This window comes from Fusarium vanettenii (genome assembly GCF_000151355.1).
Source record: "Fusarium vanettenii 77-13-4 chromosome 10 genomic scaffold NECHAsca_14_chr10_3_0, whole genome shotgun sequence".
Lineage (NCBI taxonomy): Eukaryota > Fungi > Ascomycota > Sordariomycetes > Hypocreales > Nectriaceae > Fusarium > Fusarium vanettenii.
Genome location: NW_003315871.1, coordinates 688,487 through 710,470, shown reverse-complemented (window position 1 = coordinate 710,470; position 21,984 = coordinate 688,487). Strand labels below are relative to the sequence as shown.

General features: G+C 51.8%; 8 protein-coding genes across 8 annotated transcripts; 4 read left to right on the top strand and 4 right to left on the bottom strand.

Moving 5' to 3' along the window:
• Nucleotides 1–3,206: 3,206 nt before the first annotated feature.
• On the top strand, nucleotides 3,207–4,007 carry NECHADRAFT_86020 (uncharacterized protein; the record flags this gene model as incomplete). Its single annotated transcript, XM_003047776.1, has 1 exon — nucleotides 3,207–4,007. The coding sequence occupies one exon, from the start codon at nucleotides 3,207–3,209 to the stop codon at nucleotides 4,005–4,007; it is 801 nt and encodes a 266-aa protein (XP_003047822.1).
• A 2,978-nt stretch (nucleotides 4,008–6,985) lies between these two features.
• Nucleotides 6,986–7,423, bottom strand: NECHADRAFT_50824 (uncharacterized protein; the record flags this gene model as incomplete). Its single annotated transcript, XM_003047604.1, has 1 exon — nucleotides 6,986–7,423. A coding segment is annotated over one exon (438 nt), but the record flags the coding sequence as incomplete, so codon positions are not given.
• A 2,376-nt stretch (nucleotides 7,424–9,799) lies between these two features.
• NECHADRAFT_72534 (uncharacterized protein) lies at nucleotides 9,800–10,841 on the bottom strand. Its single transcript, XM_003047603.1, has 3 exons — nucleotides 10,673–10,841; nucleotides 10,137–10,604; nucleotides 9,800–10,077 (listed from the first exon to the last, which is right to left on the bottom strand). Exons 1-3 carry the CDS (start codon nucleotides 10,718–10,720, stop codon nucleotides 9,955–9,957), a joined length of 639 nt encoding a protein of 212 aa, XP_003047649.1. The 5' UTR covers nucleotides 10,721–10,841; the 3' UTR covers nucleotides 9,800–9,954.
• A 369-nt stretch (nucleotides 10,842–11,210) lies between these two features.
• Nucleotides 11,211–12,659, top strand: NECHADRAFT_105550 (uncharacterized protein). Its single transcript, XM_003047775.1, has 2 exons — nucleotides 11,211–11,441; nucleotides 11,492–12,659. Exons 1-2 carry the CDS (start codon nucleotides 11,233–11,235, stop codon nucleotides 11,769–11,771), a joined length of 489 nt encoding a protein of 162 aa, XP_003047821.1. The 5' UTR covers nucleotides 11,211–11,232; the 3' UTR covers nucleotides 11,772–12,659.
• Nucleotides 12,660–13,010: 351 nt separating this feature from the next.
• Nucleotides 13,011–14,437, top strand: NECHADRAFT_64257 (uncharacterized protein). Its single transcript, XM_003047774.1, has one exon. It carries the CDS (start codon nucleotides 13,163–13,165, stop codon nucleotides 14,360–14,362), a length of 1,200 nt encoding a protein of 399 aa, XP_003047820.1. The 5' UTR covers nucleotides 13,011–13,162; the 3' UTR covers nucleotides 14,363–14,437.
• A 228-nt stretch (nucleotides 14,438–14,665) lies between these two features.
• Nucleotides 14,666–18,012, bottom strand: NECHADRAFT_96933 (uncharacterized protein; the record flags this gene model as incomplete). The annotated part of the gene is made up of 3 exons (XM_003047602.1): nucleotides 14,666–16,775; nucleotides 16,821–17,761; nucleotides 18,004–18,012. 3 exons carry the CDS (start codon nucleotides 18,010–18,012, stop codon nucleotides 14,666–14,668), a joined length of 3,060 nt encoding a protein of 1,019 aa, XP_003047648.1.
• A 644-nt stretch (nucleotides 18,013–18,656) lies between these two features.
• NECHADRAFT_86014 (uncharacterized protein) lies at nucleotides 18,657–19,258 on the bottom strand (the record flags this gene model as incomplete). The annotated part of the gene is made up of 2 exons (XM_003047601.1): nucleotides 18,657–18,947; nucleotides 19,004–19,258. 2 exons carry the CDS (start codon nucleotides 19,256–19,258, stop codon nucleotides 18,657–18,659), a joined length of 546 nt encoding a protein of 181 aa, XP_003047647.1.
• Nucleotides 19,259–19,863: 605 nt separating this feature from the next.
• Nucleotides 19,864–21,228, top strand: NECHADRAFT_86013 (uncharacterized protein; the record flags this gene model as incomplete). The annotated part of the gene is made up of 5 exons (XM_003047773.1): nucleotides 19,864–19,989; nucleotides 20,046–20,087; nucleotides 20,249–20,479; nucleotides 20,666–20,962; nucleotides 21,094–21,228. The coding sequence occupies 5 exons, from the start codon at nucleotides 19,864–19,866 to the stop codon at nucleotides 21,226–21,228; spliced, it is 831 nt and encodes a 276-aa protein (XP_003047819.1).
• Nucleotides 21,229–21,984: the final 756 nt, after the last annotated feature.

Here is a 21,984-nt window from a genome sequence, read left to right as displayed (position 1 = left end):
GCCTGTCAAGACGTTTACCTCACCCATCAAGTCCCCTTGTCCAAGTAAAGCGTTTCTCACCAAGGATTCTAAACTGACATCATATGTAGCCTGGGATGTCGACGGTCGAGTCGTGGACATGGAGTCCCAGTTCAAGGAGTTGAAAGAGATGGTAAACACCACTCTGATCGAGCGAAAGGGGCAAGATGATGCACTCGAACTTGCAAAGACTCGAGGTGAGTACGCCTTCACTGTGAAAGTCCAAAAGTTGACGGTTTTGTAGTCAAGGAGCTCGAAAACGACAGAGAGAAGCTTGGCTTGAGGAATGAGTCGCTAAAGGCAGATCTCGACATGGCCAGAGAAGAGGGACGTCACATCCGACATCAGATGGAGAAGCAACAGTGGGAACAGACGCGACGAATGGAAGATCAAGAACGAAAGCACCGAGAAGTAATGGACGACATGGCGCGACAACACAGATCAGCGGTTGACGAAATGAGACGAGAACTGGACCGACTAAAGGAGCACGAGGCCAGGAACAATGAGCAGAAGATCGAGGATCTCACACGACAATACCAGCAAGAGCTTGAAGCGGAACGATCAAGGAAGGACCGCGAAATTCAAGAGCTGCGAACTCGAATGGGCAACGAGTACCAAGACATGGGCATGGCTCTGCAAAAGAAGGAACGAGAACTCAAGGAGGTCAACTCCCAAGTCGAAACCCTGCAAGGAGATCTCGAGCGAGAGAGGACTCTCAAGAACAGTCTACAAACCAACATTGCCGAACTGTCGGCAGCCAACACAACACTGGAGGCCAAGATCAACTCACTACGGTCGCACGTCGAATTCCTCGAGTCTGATAGCAAGGCTCAGTCTGACTCGTTTGCCAACATGGAGTCAAGGCTCCAGGATGCCCTTCGCGCAGCTGAGGAGGCCCAGCAGAAGCTCATCAAGGAGGAGACGGAGCGCCGAGTTCTATTCAACAAGTATCAGGAGCTCAAGGGCAACATCCGTGTCATGTGTCGAGTCCGACCCCCTCTGGGTGATGGTGAGGGCGAGCAGGCACAGATGTCCTTCCCTGATGACAAGACATCTGCTGAGATTGTGCTCGCTGGACCTGAGGAGAAGAGCAGCCTTGGCAATGTAACACGGAAGAACTATCCTTTCGAGTTTGACCGAGTCTTCATCCCCGGCACTCAGAACCATGAGATCTTTGGCGAGATTTCTCAGCTTGTCCAGAGTGCCCTTGACGGTTACAACGTGTGCATCTTCTGCTATGGCCAGACAGGATCTGGAAAGACCTTTACCATGTCTTCAGCAGACGGCATGATTCCTCGTGCCACGCACATGATCTACGATACCATCACCAAGCTCAAGGAGAAGTCCTGGGAGTACACGATGGAGGGCTCGTTTGTTGAAGTGTACAACGAGGAGCTCAACGACCTGCTAACCCCCAACGAGCGATCGTCTGAAGGCCGACCGAAGAAGCTCGAGATCCGACACGACGAGTCCCGCAAGCAGACAGTCATCATGAACTGCAAGTCAGTACGGCTTAACAGCCCGTCTAGCGTGGAGACTATGCTTGAGGAGGCGCAAAACAACCGATCGGTGGCTGCAACCAAGGCCAACGAGCGATCATCCCGTTCTCACAGTGTGTTCATCCTCAAGCTGGTTGGCGAGAACTCGGCAACAGGAGAGCGATGCGAAGGCACACTCAACCTCGTGGATCTTGCAGGTTCCGAGCGTCTCAAGCACTCGCAGGCCGAGGGCGACCGTATGAAGGAGACCCAGAACATCAACAAGAGTCTGAGCTGCCTGGGCGATGTCATTGAAGCTCTTGGACGAGGATCTGGTCATGTGCCGTACCGAAACTCAAAGTTGACCCACCTTCTGCAGTACAGCTTGGGTGGCAACAGCAAGACTCTGATGTTTGTCATGGTTTCACCGCTTGAGACGCATCTGAAGGAGACATTGACAAGTCTTCGATTCGCAACCAAGGTATGTAGTGTTTGTTTTATGAAGTGACCAAGCTAACAAAGACTAGGTGCACAACACTCACATTGGCACAGCCAAGGCAACAAAGAAGATCAGAGACTCTTCATAGGAGGTGAAAAAGTCCCAGACTTGCCTCAGCAGGACCTCGTCGCCTGGGAACCCAAGGTAGCGATGAACCTGTTGATTTTGTTTGTTCAAGTTGGTTCACCAAGGATAGCGCATCCGGGTTGCGGGAGTTGGCGGCGCATTATTGATTGAGTGGTTGTGTCAAAAAAGGTTGACGATTATGAAAGTGTTTATGGCAGGCAGGTTTTTATCTTGTTATTTCTGGACATGGGTTTGGGACAGCTGGATTGAGACCCTACTCAGCTGTTTGCTTTTTTCAACATGAAGATTGTATATATCGATATGGAATGATTACGAGATGCATTGTTGAAGGGTTGGGGATTGTATAATGGTGGGAGATGAGCAAGTGTCCTGAATGAATACCCGATTTCTCTGTCATTTTCTTCCTGCTAGTCAATCACTAGATCCATGCTCCATTGACTTCTTGGTAGTTTGAGGGATGGCAACATCCATAGTGAAGCCATCATGAGCGGTGATACCTGGCCATTCTCTTCAATCTCATTGAAGCCGCTTCGGCCCCGGGCCGGTTGCCATGGAAGCCATCCGGAGCCGGAGCCCCGCTCGGCCATCAAACGGATCCCGCCATCGCCAGGGGTCTGCATCACATCACTTCTTAGCGCTCGACTTCAGCGCTTGCTCAGCTGTTGCGCTAGGGGCAGGCCAGCCAATCAGGGTCACCTCTGATCATTGAATCTCCATCCATTCCGATCGCTGTCTCTCAGGTCTTTCACCATCAGATATCTGCCCCGCACGTTCTTTGATACCGCTTCTATAAGCGCTCATCTTCTTCATTGACTGTGTGCTGTTATCCTTGTAGGATTCATTTCGGTGTCGGAGTTATAAATTGCGCGGTTTGAAGGCGTCATTGACGCGCTGCACCCTCCACACGCGACATTTGGATCAAAGAACCAGAGAAGCTCAAAGACGCCATATCGTATCTTACCGAACGGCTCTACGGATCTAGCGAACGACAAGGACTTAAAGTGACGGTCATTCAGTTCTCACAGCGACGAGGTCATTGAGCGCGACGCAGTGGGATCCATTCCCCTGCGTCTTGATTCCCCTCCTCCATCTCTAGCTCGCGATAGAGTCTTTTCCACTCAATCATGACCAACAAACCCTCTGGCCTAGACGGCTCAATATGGGCAAACGGTCGCTCTAGCCGCAGCTCACCTGCCATCTCAAACCGAGCCATCTCACGCCCCCCCTCACAACCGCCTCCACTGGCATCCTCATCAGCACCCAAACCTGCCCTCACCTCGACAACACGCTTAACACCAGCGCAAGCGTTTCACCGCTTTGAGCAGGCGTGTCAAAGACTGCGGTGGAAGTTTATCGATCTCCACGCCTCTTATCAACGGGCTACGAATCCGGACGAGTTTGGCTTTACGAAAGGGGATGCGGAGCAGAACTTCAAGGTTGACTTTCATGAGTTTTATGTGTGGATTGAGCAAGCCATCGTGTTACTTCTTCTCATCTTTGGTGTTACAGTCTCTAAATCTGCGAGACCTGAGGATAACATCTCCAGAGGGAACTTTGGCAGGGGAAACTATGTGGCTGCGGGACATGCGTATCACCACAACGTGTTGAAAGCGCTTGAAGATGAAGCGTGTCCTGTGTACAATGCACTAGGAAAGGGAGAAGTGAACCAAGCGCTATGGAAAGCCAAAGAACTACGGAACCGATGGAAAGATGCCAGTGAGGGAAAAGAGACGCCACCACTTAAGATGTACGATCTGACGTGGATCGTGACGGAGGTGTTGCGCGGGTTAGAGGTCGCGTACGGCATAGCTTCGTCGCATGTTGAGCAGGAGCTGGCTCAGCAGCATGAGAGTCTGGATGAGGCCATGGTCGTGGATGATGAGTGGGAGTGGATGGTGGAACCGATGGACTGGGAGGCGGCGTGATGGCGTAATTGATCTGGTGAGATGAAGCTGAAGGCGCCTAGGAGTCGTTGGTACGATATTATGTCGTTGAATGAATGAACAATGCCGGTCTTCTATTGTGTCACATCATGGCCTGGGCGAACGGGTAGCAAGGTGGTCTTCGGCTCTGTCGGGCACAGAAGCAGTTCCGTCCAGTCTTGACTTGGCATAGATCCAATGTCTGAGAGCACCATGGAGACTGAGAAGCATATGAGATGCCAAAGGGGTAAATACAGAGCTCTCTTTTAGGTAGCCTGACTCATATCAAACACGGCTTGAAGAAAGCAGATAGTGAGATGGTGGTAGAATATTATGAAGCAAAGCTCATAAAGAAAGCTATTACCTTGTAGTTTCATTGTACCTTTTTATACCCCTCGCTAGATTGCAGAGTGCCAAGTGAGACCATTATTCTGCCACCCATTCTAGTCTCGATCGACGTAGTAGGCAGCTAGAGGTTAGAGACGCATGGCGAGATGAGGGGCAGTTCGGGAAGAATAGAAACTGGAATAAGCTCAATGAGAAAATCTGGAGCCTAGCTCAAGCGAGGCCAGTGATCCCTTGTCTGGTTACGATGCGAATAAACCGACATTCACTGGTGGTTAGGGGAACCGGCATGGGAATGTATGATCACCCCCCACTTTTTCAATGATATGATGTCTCTTTGAGCATCGATTTCATTGTCAGTCACAAACAATCAGTGGATTCAAACTTGCTCCGGCCTTTATGGTGGATTTAGCCCACAGTTTATGCCACGCCATGTTGGTTCATCCATGGACTTGGCCTCCCAAGGTCAGGGAACAAAACGTACCTCGCCCAGTAGCGAATTCCAGAAGACTCTATAAGTCATGTCAGGCGTGTATATTAGAGCGCCTACCTTGAAAACCAAGAACGCTGCTTCTGAAACAAACATGGCATTGGCAAGATCGCATTGGATGTTGCTGAGTGAATTCCCTGTTCTCGGTAGGTTAGGGCTTGTCTGATGATATGTTTCTCCAGCACAGCATCAAATCGCCATCTCTTCTCGCCAAGCTTAGACGAAGGAGCAGCAAACTCTAGCTGGCTTGTCGCACAACACACCAGTAACATGAGGCTGAACGAGTGTCTCTTAGATGACAAGGCGTGAACCCTATTCTAGTCCCACGCCCCAGGCACTTGCAAACCGCAACGGCCATACTTATCTGCTGTGTGACCCAGGGTGATGGATGAAACATTATTAACTAAAAGGAAATAGGAACAAAGCGGATGTGAATATGTCCGTGAACATGAATGATCCCTACCCGCCAACATATCGACCCTGACTCAGGACTTTGGGGTAATGAGATCATCAACCTGGACCTTGAAATGGCGGATAACATCTTTGCTTCCAGAGAAAACCCGGTCAAAAGAAAAGAAAAATAAATGTAAAAGGAACTCAAGGAGGAGCTCTTGAGTTCTATGGGTACCGATTATTTGGACAATGAAAGGGCAGTAGAAGACATCGAGGCTTGAGATATTGGCAATTACTCCAGGTGTGGCGCACATTAAGGTTTAGGTCCGTCTAATTTTTATCGCGATCGGATCGACCCCCCTGACATTATCATTGGCTGATCTAAATGTAGGTCTCAATGGCAGCAGGTAGCGATGTCAAGAGCACAATTGATGTAAAAGGGGAATTCTGTTTGCAAACTCTTGATCCTTTTTCCTGCAATGGCTTTACAACCACTTAAATATCTTCATATTTACAATCATAATGATTGATCGATCGTCACTTCACCTGGGTCCCTCGAAGAGCCCTTGAGACCAGGCCGAGACGCTACCCTCGACACCTTAGAGATACGACGTATAAGGTTGGGGGAGATGGTAACTACAAAGGCATTGGAAAGGTAGCAATCGTGTCAGAGAAGATACGTGTAGTGTGCCGAGCAAATGGCGAGTCGTTCACTAAAAGATGCCCACGAATACGGAATCTTCTACTAACAGAAAAGGGATCACAAACAAATGCCTAGATTTGAGGTCAAGCACATGGAGACACAGTCAAGGATCAAAGCCTACTTATTTTCTACCTCACCATTATCTAACCCCCAAAAGTATGTCAAGTATCAAGTATCCCAAAGATCAATTATCCCAGATACACGAAAGAAAGTCAAGAATGAAAAAGAAGACGTCAACTCATTTGACAATACAACAAAACGACACACACCCTGTTTTGTACTTTTTTTTCCTCCTCTTTACCACCCGAAACCCCAGCGCTTACCAGCGGGAGCGCGGTACGAGGGGGGCTCGTAGGCTGGAGGCTGGTAGGGAGGCTCAGTGGTGGTGCTCGCGGCTGAGGTGTCGGCCTTGCTGGTTGTCATGAAGGTGGTGGGGAAGAAGGAGGAGGAACCAACGGCGTCGGCGCTGGAGGCGAAGAGGTCGCTGGTGGTGTCGGGGCTGATGGTTGAAGTTTCCCAGTCGCTCTCTGTGCCAAAGTCGTATCCATATGGGCCGGTTGTCTCTGCGTCGGCAGCGCTAGTAGTGGACAAGGCAGAAGACTCGGAGAGGGTAGAGGTTTCAATGGGCTCAGTACCAGTGGGGGTGGTCTGGGAGACAGGCGTAGACAAAGAAGAGATGAAAGTGCCAGTTGATTCGATGGTAGACTCAGTGGTCGCGACTCCAGGGGTAGACTCCCAGGTATCAGAAGATGGAGTGGGCAGCCAGGAAGACTCGGTACCAACGCTTCCAAAGGTGGACTCGGTGCTAGGTGCCTCTTCAGTGCTCGAAGTTCCAGGAAGCTCACTCTCAGAAGTCTGGACACCAGTGGTGGCGGTCTCCACAGTCACGTCTGGAGTAGTCGAAGAGCTGTCCCCATTGTCAAGGAGGGAGGTAGACGTGAAGCTGCCAGGGAGAGCAGAAGAGTCGGTTCCTTGCTCAACGGTGTTATAAACAACAGTCGTGTTGGGGTAGACATGAGTGTGAGAGTACGGTGGGCAGGGAGTCTTGGTGGACTTGGTCTCGCCGGTGCCAGAGGGGACCTTTGAGGTGGACTCGGGATTGACAACGCTGCCAGTGGATCCAGTAGTGATAGAAGTCTTGGAAGAGGAACTCTCAACAGCGCCAGTGCTCTGGGTGGACAAAGAGTCTGTCTCGGAGGCTGTAGCTCCAGTGCTGGATGGCTTGCCAGAGGAAACTACGCTAGAGCTGGTGTCCTCAGGGGTATCAGTCGACTCAACACCAGAGGAAGACTCAGTTTGGGTGATGGTAATCTGGGACGTCAGTTTGGTGACAGTGGTTCCCTCAGATGAGACCGAGTCGGTAGAGAAGGTGCTCTGGTCCGTCTCGGTGCTGGTGTCCTCACTAGTGCTGGCAGAGCTAGCCTTGGAGGAAGTCTTGCGAGTCTTGATGGAGAAACCCCCTTCGGATGTCTGCGAAAGCGTAGTGAAGTCCTCATCGGTGGTAGAAGCACTCTCAGAAACAGTGACTTGGCTGGTAATGACGGATCTGAGAGTAGTTGTAGAGATCTCGTCAGTGGCAGTAGAGCTACCAGTGTCCTCGGTCAAGGTAGAGCTGCCTTGCTCGGAGAAAGTGCCTGAGCTCTCTTCGTAGGTGGTAGAAACACTCTCGGAGATGGTGACTTGGCTAGTGATGACTGATCGAAGAGTAGTTGTGGAGACTCCCTCAGTGGTGGAGCTGCCAGCGTCCTCGGTGGAGGTGGTGTCCTGCTCAGAGACAATGCTGGAGCTCTCACTACCAGTTGGCGCAGATGGAAGAGCAGATGTCTGCGTAGTAGCGAACGAAGATCCCGAGCCAGAGGTCTCCGTGCTAGCAACTGAAGGGGTAGACGATCCCAAGTCAGATGTCTCCTTGCTAGAGGCGGAAGTGGTAACCTCAGTCTCAGCCGAAGTGCCGGAAGGCAGAGCGCTAGAGTCGACGCTCTGGATAAAGGTAGGCATGGTCTCGAGGTTGGTCACTGAGGTGGAGGTCTCCACGCTCTGGGAGGGGGCGCTAGAGGAGCATCCATAGGGCTCGGTGCAGACATCAGAGGAAGAGGAAGTCCCTTCAGGACGAGCGCTAGAGGCCTCCGACACAGTGGTAGAATCAGAAACGACAAGAGTAGTCTCGGAAGAAGAAGTGCCGGAGGAGAGGGTAGAAGGGCCAGCATCAGAAGTGGTGTTTCCAGGAAGAGTCGAAGAAGAAGTAGGAATGACAATCTTGGTTCGAGGAGTAGTCACAACGACAAAGGTCTCAGACGAAGAACCACTCGGAACCTCGACAGAAGTGTCAGAGCCGAGAGTAGAAGTCACGGTCCCAGCACAAGAGGTAGGGTACTCGGTCGAGGTACACTGCGAGACCACAGAGTAGCAAGACGAAGCACACTCGGTGACAGTCTCGGTGACGGTGGTAGTGTAGGTCTGACCCCAAGCGACCGAAGCCCTAGACAAGATAAAACGTTAGTCAAGTTCAAGACAGGAGAAGCTTCTTCACGTACCCAAGCCCGACAAGGGCGAAGCGAGAAAGACGAGACATGATCTCGAGAGTAGAAGGGTTAAAAAGCGAAGGTAGAGTAGAGAAGGTAACGACAGAGGGGAGGGGAAGATGAACGAATGACAATAGCGTACCAGTTGTTCTGGTCTCACTGACTTGGAATCTTTCCCATCTTCCATCCTCCTCATCCTCCCCTCTTTATACCCAATTCTTTCCCTTGCTCGACACGTCCCTCGCACAAGTCTACATCTCTCGACGTCTACAAGTCCAGCTGCAAGCTGCCGTCGCACCAGGGACGCGAGGGACCAAGCGCAGGCCGCACGGCAAGGCCGTTGTCATTATCTTGACCCATTATCGGGACGTCGTTTGAAGGGGGAGAGCTAGATTTAGTATACGGGCGGACGGCAACAGACGCCAAGTTTCGCCTTTCCGTCGATCTACACTATTTCGACTCGTTTTGACTAGACGCCATTGTTTGCCTTGTCCTCTCCATCAGCACAAGCCCGTTTCTTAAAATAATCTTTAACAGCGTATACATGCCTCGACCCGTGGTGGGGGCCGAGTCAATAGACCAAGCCAACGTGCCCAACCTTCTTCAGCCCTCGCCAGCACTATTATACATACTCTGAGCACAGGTTGAGTCAGTCAGACGTGTCACGGTTTTATCACGCACAACTACGCAGTTAGTATCACGTCTACCACGGACTATCCCGTCTACACCAAAAGTTCATTTTCTGATTATCTATCATTATTCACAGATACAAAAAGTCAATCAAGCTTTTCTTTGACCGTGCAGAACTAACTGTGCAGCCAAAGACCCCCCGGTACCTGCGTCCAAACAGCCACGATGCACACTCCCGGTTCAGCCCGCCACACAAACGCGCAGCAGTGTCGCAGATACGTTGTTCCAAATTCTATAACCTTGTCTTTGTATGGTTACACACAGCTTCACCCTTGTCAGGAGAGGCTGGGGGTTGACAAGCAGGATTAGATCTTGGCGCGTGTGGCTGACGGTGGTGGGTGGAAACATGCATGTCTACAGCCTCGATTCACCCGTGACAAAAAACGTCGTTTTCCCCCGTCCTTTTCAGCTCCGAACGGAAGACTGCATGACACGCAGGTCAGTTAAAAATATGACTCGAAAAAAGGGGGAGACAACAACCATCGTACGTAATTAATCAGCAGCTTGTCACAGAATTGGAGGCCTACTTGGCGGTCAGAAAGTTACGCAGCGTCTGCTGGGCGAGTCATATGCTGGCCGTGGCCTTGGTAACCAGCCGAGACTAAGACTAAGAGTGTCAGACGTTGAGCACGTTGATAGTGTCACTGGGAGATGAGTGATGAAGAATGACAACATTCAGCTGAATAAGTCTTGCCATGCTTTGTGCGTGTAGGACTAATCCCACCAAAGGGAACGTGAATCTACATTGTTCACCTTGTGAAGCTGTTTAATGCTGTGCCCCTGCTCATTTCTTTTCCCTCCATCAACTCAAATGGAAGCCCGCAGAACCTTGAAAGCATCCTCCCGGGTACCGACGAATCGTGCCTCAGATGTCTTCCAGTTAATGACGTTCCAAATGTTGTCGACGTAGGCAGCCTTGCCGTTGAGGTACTATCCAACCCAGTCAGCTCCCGGACCCGGTATGTGATGAAACTTGTGTCACAACTCACCTGCAGGTAGTAGGCATGCTCCCACATGTCAACGCCAAAGATGGGCACCTCACCCCCAACGACGGGATCCTGGTCCTTTGTGGTGACGATGCGCAGGCCCTGAGTATCCTTGACCAACCATCCCCAGCCACTTCCCTGCAGACCCAGCAGGGTCTTCTTGAAGGTCTCCTGGAAGGCCTCGAGGCTGCCCCAGGTCTTGGAGATCTCGGCGACCAGGGTGGGGGCGCTGTCGGGCTTGGAGTCTGGGGAGCTGGAGGGGCTCAGGTTCTCCCAGAAGAGAGAGTGGTTGATGTGGCCGCCTCCGTTGAACTTGATAGCTGACTGGAGGGCGATCTGGCCTGCAATATCGTTGGACGATGTAGCCGAGGCGTATGTCTTGAGAGCAGCGTTGAGGTTGTTGACGTAGGCCTGGTGGTGCTTGCTGTGGTGGAGCTCCATGATCTGGGCCGAGATGCTAGGCTCAAGGGCCTGTGATACATAAAATCAGCTCATTGTCCGGGGTACTGTGAACAAGTCCGGGGTGTGGTGTTGCTCACATCGTAGGCGTACGGCAGCGCCGGGAGAGAGTAGGTTCCAACAGACATGGCGGGCAGATAACAGGTATTCTCGATCAGAGAGTATTGTTCAAGACAGTCAAGAGAGAAAGACGATGAAGAAGCAGAGGCAAAGAAGAGGGGTAGAAGTGGGAGCTGGAGGATATTGAGGAACATGACGGAAGGACAAAGACCGAGACGGCAATCAAGCACCGAATTGCGTCAGAGGGGTAATTATTAATCCTATTCATAAACAAAGGAATAGCATCATCAAAATGCATTTATCGAAGCGCAGGTAAATCTGTTCAAGAGGTCATCAAGGTGCTCAAACTTGCTCACCGTCGATTGCCCGATTCGGGAACAGCGCTGCCGAATGCGGTGTCGTGATTGGTCAATGTCAAGTGAGCAAGTTTGGCGGACAAAGCGATTCCGAGCTATGAAACTCTGGTCTGTGTGAGTGAGAGACTATGAGAGAGATCCTATGATGAACTGTCCTTTAAAGCTGTAACTGTTCTCTTGTTCTTCTTTCAAACATCTTCAACATCTTCACAACATCAATCATCATGTGTGGCCCTGACAACTCAAACCGACCCCGAGGAGGCGCCCTGGCGGCTCTCAACCCTCCCATCAACACAACCACTTCAAACCTCTGCGCCGACCTCGCCTTTCATACTCCTGGATGTCCTGGGAGCTCAAACGCAACACATGCAAGATTGACGCCGAGCGATGAGTGCGACATCAACAATCTCTCAGATCTCCGCGTAGTCATCCAGTGAGCCAACCTCCACAAGCCATACTCTACGCATACTGATATGTGGACAGTTCCAGCGGCGACATGACAAGAAAAGCGACCGACTGCGGACTATTTCGCCAATTTGCCCTCCCAGCTACCAGACCAACACCTCAAGACACCTTTGTCGAGCTCCCCTTGGAGAGGCCACTCTCAATCGAAGTCGGCAACGATGGCATCATCGGTCGTCGCGTGTCCCTCTACTCACGGCTTAAATCTGGCCAAGATAAGATCGTGGCCGAAGGCATTGTCGGGTTCAACTTCTTGAGCGAAGCATCACCAGCCCCATCTTCACCATCACCGTCAATCTGAAGCGCCGTGCTGGGGATAGGCCATCAAGGTGTCCTCGCTACCTGGTGTGAATTACAAGATGGCCGATAACAACGACGGGGCCTGCACAACCCATGCAGGCGTTGATAATGAGAACTATCATTGGGTCTCTAATTTGGAGAGTAATCATGGGAATTGTTCATGGCCGGTTCCATGGACGGGGGCATCGCACAATGACTGCTGCATAGCTACGGAAGGCGAATAAATCACGGATTGCTTTGACAATAAACGAATAATTAACGATGAGTATTTGCTTCTATGCATTGAGGCGGAATTACCTTGTTAGCCATGTGAAGATTCGAAGAACCTTGATGGCTCCATGGCGTCAGCGACAACCCTATACAAGACATTCAATCCTCTCAGCCTGTGTTTCCAGTTTAACTCGACGACGTGACTTGAACTTGGACAATTCATACTGATTTTCGAATTTTAATATTTCCTTTCACTTCTCCAACAGATTTTGTCTACATACGTCAAGCTATTTCCTTGGCTCGCGACTCAATACTGGCCGCCGCACGGTTACATCGACCAGTCAGAACGAATGCTCACCTCGCTCAACTTCCAGTGCCGGTCCCGACATCATCCTCGCGACGGCGCTAGAGAATCAAGATAGTATCTATGTATCTATTTCATCTCCCTTTCCCGGCACGTATCAAGTGAGTTTTCCAGTAATGAGGATACGAAAGATATGTCGTCGCGGTTTACTCTGCAAGTGCAAGAGACTCCATCCAATGTCTTCAAGCCACTGTTCTCAGTCTCTTGCAGGGCTCACCTTGCATCAAGAGCAGATAGGTTACTCAACAAGATATTAAAAATATGGTTAGAATATTCTTCATGTTCTCTTTGCTATAATATGTTTTTTTTTTCTTGACGATTCATGTCATGTCATGACACCCATATTTGTGCACGAGAGTTCTCATGATGACCTCCTTGTGTGCCCCATCACGATGTCATACTAAGCATCCATTTCTCTCCCAACAGCTATTCTCGACCGTGATTAACACCGTAAGTACCCGTCTCACAATCAATCAGTCACTTTCATCCTCAAACCAATACATTCAACACATCATCACTTCTTTCGTGGCTGCCTCCCCATCTTCGCCGCCCCTGCACAGCCACACGACCAAGCCACGACGACAACTCACTACCAGACACTCCCCCAATCCATCCACCAGCCCAGCCTCGCTGGTTCACCGCGCTTCGCCCACCAACCAAGATGTGAAAAAACCAAGCTTTTGGGCGGTCCCCGAGCGGGCCTTGTCCCTGAATCACTTTCCTCGGTTCGATCCTTATTCAAAAAGGGGGCCCTTCCTCCTTCTTGGAACTTGGCTTCAATCCCCAGTTTAAACACCAAACAAAGGACAACTCCAACAATGCCCTTTGTCGCCAACACCCCCGAATCCCTCCTCTCCCGCTCCGACTCCAAGAACCCATCCTCAACATGTCGCGGCATAACCTCCAACGGTCGACCTTGCCGTCGTCCCGTGCCTGCAAAGCCAGCAACCTCAAGACCCAGCACGCCCGACCCCCGCGATGAGTCCCTCTACTGCTGGCAGCACCGTGAGCAGGCGACCATGTCTGCACACTCGAGTCCTGGCCCGAGAGCCACTGCGACGCCTATACTTGAGGGACGCACGAGTCTTGATACGTTGGCGGATAGGCTTGGGTTGATCGAGTTGCAGGATAAGAAGAAGAGGAGGCAGAGGACGGATGGTGGAGGACGGAAGACGAGCACGCCAAAGCCAAAGCCAAAGCAGACTCTTTCCTGCTGCTTCTGCTTCTCCATCCCTCTCGAGGAAGTTCCTGAGACTCGTCCGGCGCGTCCTCAACCGCGTCCCGTTCAGCGATCCTCCATACCCGTTCCTCCGAAGCGCAACTCCAAGCAGCACCTATCCGCCTCGCAGGATACATCCCCCGGCAAATCCTCTCGCCGGACTTGCAAGTCTACAGGCTCGCAGATCAAGGACTTTATCCCCGATTCTCTAGACACATCAACTGTCTCTGCCCTCTTGACAGAGCTGGCACGGCCATTTGTAGATTCAGAAGAACCAGGCTTCATCTACATGTTCTGGCTCACGCCAACCTCCGATTCAACCTCTGCACCCGTCGACGCCGCCCGCTCACTCCTCGCCCCTCCGTCGCCATCCCGTCCTTCACGATCCCGCCGTCCCAGCGATGTGGTCTCCTCATTCGCGGCCACGGACCCATCAACCGCCCGCTCCACCATGCTCCTCAAGATTGGCCGCGCCTCCAACGTCCAGCGCCGTCTAAATCAATGGCAGCGGCAGTGTGGCCATGAGGTGGAGATGCTACGGTACTACCCTTACATTCCCGGGTCGCAGGAGTCATCGGGTGTTGTACCACATATGACGACCCACGTGCACCGTGTTGAGCGACTAGTGCACATTGAGCTTGCGGGTATGGGGCTCAAAGCAAACGGCGGCAAGTGTGAAGCGTGCGGGAGGGAGCACAGAGAGTGGTTCGAAGTGGAGGCGACGAGAGAGGGCATCAGGGCAGTAGATGGAGTCATAAGGAGATGGATTGAATGGGATGAGACGAATCCATCAAGTTAACGATGATGATGGCATGATTTATAGCATAAGCGGGCATTGAGTTACAAGCATATCACGAATACACGAATCACAAGCACAAGATCAAGTCACACTTTCGTAGACCTGAAATGTTACGTTCAACCAGACCCGAGAACATGGCCTCGGCTTCAGTAATTCAATCACTTATCCACCCATTCGCGCCTAGTCTACAAAGCAAAAAGCACCCCCCACGCCGTCTACTAACAGATACTCATCAATCGTAAGAATACTTCTTCGATCTTGTTTCGAGGAACGGTTGACCACTTCTACCCTCGCGACGCAGTGCTACACGAACCGCACCTCGTCGAATAGACCCGCCCTGACTTGGACAAGACTCGCCAGTTCGAACAGGAAGGATTGTAGGATGATGACGTTGGTGACGATGTGAGAGACCGACACTGTGACTGGAGGCTCCTTCTCCGTCTTGGCCTCAGGGGTTGGGGGTTCGATAATCTCTGGGATGTTCTCTTCTTTGGAGGCGACAGCATCGGGAGCCTCAGCCTCTAGGGCCTTTAGAGTCTCAGCTAGAGCATCAGTTGGAGCTTCAGCTTCAAGGGCATCCACTTCAGGGGCATCAGCTTCAGTAGTCTTGGCAACCTCCTTATCCTCGGTTTGAGCGACCTCTTCGACTTTGTCAGCCTCTTCAACCTTCGCAGTCTCTCCAGCCTCGGGTTTAGAGTCCTCCTGTTCAGGGGAAACGGCTTCGACAGCCCCAATCTCATCACCCTCCGTCTTTGTTTCGTCCTTGTTCTCAGCAGCAGGGGACGCTGGATTAGCATCTTCAAATTCCTCCGCCTCTGCTGTCTCAACCGGCTCGGGCATTGGCTTCTTATCAAACGTAAGAGGAATGGGGTCGATTTTAGGTTCTGGTAAACCAACCCTCTTAGCAAGAATGGTCTGATCCATCGCCGCAAACTCTGCCATCTGTCGGGCAAGCGCCTCCTCCTTGGCCTTCTGGGTTGGGTCGGTGTGATCCCGTCCCTTGTTTGGAGACCGACTACGCCCCGGCGTGCCTCGTCCTCTGCTGTGCGAGAGCTCCTTCGAGGGAGCCAAGCCTGACTTGCCATGTGTCCCGCTACCGCTTCCAGAGCTTCGAGATAGCTCTTTGCGTCCTCGAGGACTGTTGGGGCGGCTAGGCGTTCCCAATTCTGAAAGTAGACGGTGGGCTAGACCCTCTAGCGCCGAAGGTCGAGATGGAGATCCATTGCGAGAGGCTTCCTCGAGGCTCCGTCGATCGGGCGTGTCCTGCTGTGCGGGAGTGGGCTTTGGAGTAGGGCCTGAGCTGTGCAGCATCTGATCTGCTGTCTTAAAGGCATCACGCCGTTGCTGTACCAATTCTTCAAAGCGAGGTATGGTCTGCTTGTATGATAAAACCTGCTCCTCCAATAGCTTGAGGACGTTGAACACTCGCGGCAGAGAAGCTTGTGACCATTGCGGCCGTTGTCGGCACTTTTCCATGGCCTTGAGTTGCTCCTGCTCAGGAGACGTCGGTAGCTCTTCAAGGTCTTCGTCCATCTCGGTGTCCACTGTCTCATCATCTTCATGCTTGCGTTGCTTCTTTTCATCCTCATCATACTTGTACGTAGTTGGGTTACGCGCCAGCCATCCTTCAATCTTCATAAAACCGCAGATGGCTAGGTTGACAAGTGTTTCCGTCACAGAGAGATTGGTCTCCACTGGGTTAACAAAGAAGTTCTCGAGAAGATCCAGTAGCGCATTGAGGAGAGGATCGTCAGGTCGGAGAGTATGTTCTCCAACGTCCCTGGGAGCTCCAGGGAGGCTGTCAGGGAGTCGCTGGTTGGTTGTCGACACCCTTGGCGCAACAAGCTTGAGTGAGCATGGGTGGCTTTCAAGCTTGGACATTGTATCCCTCAGAACAGCCTCGTACACCTCGTCAAAGTTGTCATCTCCTCCTATTGTTGCAGCCAATGACATGATATATTCGACCTCTTGTTCTTGCGCTCCAACTGTTCGAACCGTATTCTGGAGAGGGAGGATCTCGGTTTTGAGGAGAGTAATGACAGCATATCTGTGGTGTCGCTTGAGAATAGCCGACACCAGCTGTAGAGTGACGTGAATTGTCTGCTGGTTTTGCGACCTCAAACACGCAAGAATGAGATCCACGAGGTTGAACAGTAAAGGAGTGGCCGTAATGTCAGACTTCTCGGCCAGCATGGTAGCAAGATCCATCGACTTGCGCTTTCGTGCCTTGCTAACTGAGGAGCTCGAGCCTGGTCGCCCAGAGGATACAGAGTCGGGCAGGGCCAGAAGGTAGTGAAGAATAAGGTTAATCATATCAGGGTGATCAAGGGATTCGAGGATGCGTCGTAGATAAGTCAATACAGCCACTGACGAGCCTCCATCAATATCAGAGGATTCGAGCAGTGAGGGGTATCTAAGCTGTTAGTAGGAATCAACAGCATGTGTAGGACACACTCACAATAGCTGTTGTAGAAAAATAACTTGAAAGTGTTCCAGCAGAGTCGACTTGACCTCCACCGACCGACAGTGGTTCAAGACATCCTGCCAAAACAAAAGATGCGATAGGAAAACCTCAAGGTGGGACTGAAACTCGGGGGAGCACGAGCTGATAATCTCATAATTAGAAGTAGGATGTTCGTAGTCGGAGAAGGCAAGAATAGGAGGTAGGTCATGAGGGAGATGGTCGATCACCAACTTGCGGCTCAGCTGGCTGTACAGAGCACCGAGACCAGTGGCCATCAAGGTCGACAGATCGCTCTCGACAATCCACTGCTCCAACGGTCCAGAGCTCGACGCCGCCTCGATGATGTAGAGCAAGCCCGTCCGTGCAAAGTCGCCCACCTTGCCCTCATGATGGATATAATCCATGAGAATGTAAAACAGAGGAAAGTCGGCTCGTTGCGTCCGCCCAACAAACGCCTCGCGAGTATCGTCGTCCTTCTCCCTCTGCTGGAGCGCCACGCCGCGGTGCGTCTTGAACCATGCTGGCAAGATACTCGGGTCCAGCCGGATCTTGGTGGTGATGTTGAATGCAAGCTCGACAACGCGCGACTCGGTATCCAGGCCGAGGCGCACACTATTAACGCCGGTGATGCGGACGAGGAGGTTGGTCAAGCTGGCGGCAAAGGTCTGGTTCTCGACGAAAGCTTCCTCTTCGCTCTCAATCAGAGTCGCAAAGAAGAGGACAGCTTCCTTGATGATCCACTCATTGTACGAAGTCGTGGCGATCTTGCCGATGGGGATGTAGATCTGCTTGAGCGAGCAGTACTGGATGCATGGATGTGGAAGAGGTCGGCGGCTCTCGTCGCTTAGGATGTTGGTGAGCTCTTGGAGGCGGATCTCGAGTGTCTCGGCAGCGTCGCTATCTCGGGACAGGTTGGACGAGGTCCTCCAAGTCGACTGGGTCGGTCAGCAAAGGTGGCATGAGGGCATGTTGGCCGAGTCTCACAAGTAAATGGCCGTATTCCTTCTCGAACCGGTGAAGACGCTTCGCGGGATCCTTTGCCTGATCCTTGCGGGAGGTCCCGGAGGAGAGGGGGCTCAACAGGCGCGACCACTATCATGACGAGGGACAGTTAGCTACCTAGGTAGGGGAGGGGGACCCCAGATCTGCGGGTGAAGCACGTCTACGGGAGACTCACAAAATCCATGGCGCTTTTGGAGTCATCTCCAGGCGACTATGGTGAGAAAATACGTGACCTTGACCGCATTCCGCCGCGGGGGATACTTGTAAGTTGTCGTGTTGAGAGCTGGCGTCGCTGTCCAGTCTCAGGAGGCATGTCCCTGGAGAGTGTGGCTGTGGCTGAAAAGTGTGGCTGATGCTGAGGTCCAGGGTAGTTAGCTTTGCTGGGTTCTTTGAGGTCGGTCTGTTTGAACAAGATGGGGGATTGGGGATGCATTGGGTGTTTAATTATGGTGTTTTTTATTGATATTATTATCTCAGTTCTTTATTCTTCTCCTTCAATTTCTCCTTTTCTCCTTTCTATGTAGTGGACGTGTGTTGAGTTGTACGATCAAGTGTTACAATAATGCCAAGGGCTCCACACTGATGTTTGAGGCTCTTGATTCAACTTCATGCGACATCATGCGAAATAGCAAATCACAGAAGCACACTCACTATCGCATAGAAGGTACATTTTTCAACTGAAGCTGTGCCAAGTAACCCGCCGCTAATCGGCCATTCGAAATCCTTTCCTCATAGCAAAGAACCATTTACCGGCGTGCCCTGTCGACACCGACGAGATCATCCCGTGCCATTGCCTCAGTTGCGTAACGTAGCGCACTTAGCGCATACCTATCCATTGATCTCCTCAAACTTCTTCTTCAGACGGCCGATCTGTCTTGCCTGCATGTCAAGCATCTCTCTGTGGTTTACTCGCATGCGGCCCAGGTCAAGTTCCAATTCTTCCCGCTGTATCTTCTCCTTGCGCTGGAACTCTTCCATGAAGGCACCGGCATCCCGCTTCCACTTGTCGAGGGTAGCGGACCCCTTCGCAATCTTCTCATCAATGAGGGCTGTGACGCGGCGCTGGAAGCCCAGATACTGGCGCTCCATCTTGCCAGGGCGAGGATAGTAGTCGCGGTCCTGTCAGAGGGGATTAGGGGATGAACAGGCATAAAGGGAAGCAAAGAAAAACTCACGGGGACTTTGCGGGGCTTGAACCGCTGCTTAGACTCCGAGGAAGACGTCTTCTGATCGGCTGTCGATGCGGTCTTTGGGCCGGGTGCGTCTTTGTCCGAGGGCAGAGCAGTGGTGGATGGTTCCGCGCCATCTTGCTCAGCGCCACCGGTCTGGGCAGCCTGCTGGTCGATACGAGCGCAGTATTCTCGGAGAAGACGTTTTTTGCGCTTTCTTCTGCGCCGCTTGGGGTTTTTCGTTTTCCGAGCTCGTGACATGGTGGTGTCTGGTTGGATGTTCGTGTTCCGGTACTGATTCAGGGGTAAAGGGGAACTGAAGAATGATATCTTCAAAGCCAGGCCAAAATGATTTAGTCTGGAGTATGAAGATGAAGAAAGGTATAAATCACCCAAGGGAAGCACGGCTTGTTACTTTTTGCGCTGTGTGGGGGTCAACCTCCGCTGGCAGTGCTGGCAGTGCTGGCCAGCCGGCATCACCACCTCCTCACTTCAACCTCACTTTCTGCCGCCCCTCGCGGTCAACACGCGTCGCGGAGAGAAAAAGATCCACTTTCAGCCATTTTTCTGCCTGAACAATAGAGAACAATAGGAAATCAGAAAATCAGTCAACCGAATCAGGAAAAATAGGGCACACGCCGGCAGAATCACCGCGCAATCAGCCCTCCTCCCACCGCCCAGCTGGCTGCCTATATTTACCCCTCTCCCCCCCCCTCACCATCTCTTCTTTCTTCCTACTTCATCACACCTGGCAAGGACAACAGCCTTTCTCTTCTTACTTTCTCTTCTCTACCTTCGACCTTGCCTTGCATTCGCCCAACCCATCTTCAACTCTTCGCACATCCGATTCACCCACACCATTCACCATGTCCAACATCAACCAGCTCAACATGCCCAACATGGACAATCTGAACAGCGAGGAGCGTCGTATCTTTGCTCAGATGCGCACCCGGGCTCAACGCGATGCCGGCCGCACATCCACCCCTGAGGTTGTAAGTCATCCGCCCTGGTCTCCATGGCTTGGACTTTGCTGATCAGACTTGTACAGAATGACGTCGAAATGTCGACTCCTACCTCCCCTCCTCATCAGGTATGTCTGCTTTTCTTTTCTCATCCACCCTCGCTTGCACTCCTCAAGGACGCGTTTCTTCCTTGCACATGAGCCAGAAGCACAAAGCCCCTCAGCTCGGCGACAGGTGACGGCATCATCTGATGCTGCCATCGGAAGCTGAGTCCTGACCTGCGATCCAGATGTTCGGGCAAAGCCCACATGAACATCTCCAAGCCCAGCTTGGACTCGCAGATCGGGTCGCTTCTAGATTCTCAAAGCCTTCCCAAGACACCTTGCCTGGAGAGCTGTATCTTATCCAGGGGAGACTCGGCTCTTCAGTCTTACGCCCCAGGCAACGAATGGGTGTCTTCAAGCTCAGTCTTGAATACTTGGCTTTGGGAATCGTGGCTTCATACCAGCTTACCCCGAGAGTACGCTCCACATTTGCCTAGTTGCGCGCCGTCATGGCTCTTGTGGAGGGCGTCCAGATGTCACTTGGTGTGTTCTGGGGCTGGAAGGCGAGGTTCAGAAGTGCTTGTCCAAACAGGATCCAAAGTGCATAACGAGGTGCAGACATACTCAGCTCATTGCACTCTTGGCTGACCGGATGTGAACAGACAACCTCTACCGAACTCGCCACGACCACTACCGACCTCGCCACGGCTGCCTCCGACGAGAACGACGACGACACGAACACGCGACTCGAGGAGATCGAACGGAAGCACCGCAAGGTTCTCAAGGAATATGACGAAAAGATCAAGGAGATTGGCGAACAGATCTCCGTCTGCGACCAAGAGTTCTCTCGCATCGAGGCCGACAACGACAACGTCAACAACATCATGCTGAGACATGAACGCCATGTCAATGAGCAAATCGCACGCCAGAACAACAGGATCACGACGCTGGCTGAGCTGGTAAGTCACCTTACTCCCAAGTCTTGAATCACGACCAAGCTGACTGTTTTGCCTACCCACAGATTCTGGCCCGGGACGAAAGGGAGGAGAGGCTGTAGAACAGCACTACCTCCAGACTGACTGCGATCGAGGCCAGACTCGATGGGATTGAGGCCAGACTGGCCCAACTCGATGGGATCGAGGCCAGTTTGGCCCGACTCGACGAGAGGGTGACGGCTATCGTGGCCCACCTGAACACCGTGGCGATGGGAAAGATGACTGTTTGAGGGACTCGGAGGATTGGATGTGGCCTTGTAATAATGATGGATGGTGATGATACCCTGATCAAATGGCACACCAAAGTAGAACAATTGAGCGATCGAAACTGTTGATCATTTCACGACGATAATCTTTGTCCCCTGTCCTTTCCAATGACCGACTTCGAGATGATGGCTGTAGCTGTGCCAGGTGACCCTGATCAAATGGCACACCAAAAGTAGAACAATTGAGCGATCGAAACTGTTGATCATTTCATGACGATAACATCTTTGTCCCCTGTCCTTTCCAGTGACCGACTTCGAGATGATGGCTGTAGCTGTGCCAGGTGGCGCGACTGACAAGTGAAGCCAGCCAGAGGGGGACATAAAACACGAGTCAGAGAGGTGAGGGCATAGCCATTTCAGTCTCGTGTATTTTGTCCCCCGCCAGGCCAGACACAGCGGCTGTGACACAAAGGATTCTACCAAGCCGACTATGGATAACCTACAATCATAAACAAAGAATAATAAAGGCTGAAGCCAGGGATTAAGACCATTAGGGACAATGAGATTATTGAGCAAGTGCGAATGTGACAGCGATTACCGCCCAATTCACTCAATCCATGTTCGGAGATATACCTATCGTTAGGAGCCATGTAGAGATGGATATTATTTTTGATGTCAAATAATTAATGGAATCCAATGGAAATAAAGACGTGACAGGCCAGAGCGAGAATGATGACTTGCCAGAGATGTTGTCTCTGATATCGTAGAGATCAAGGGAAG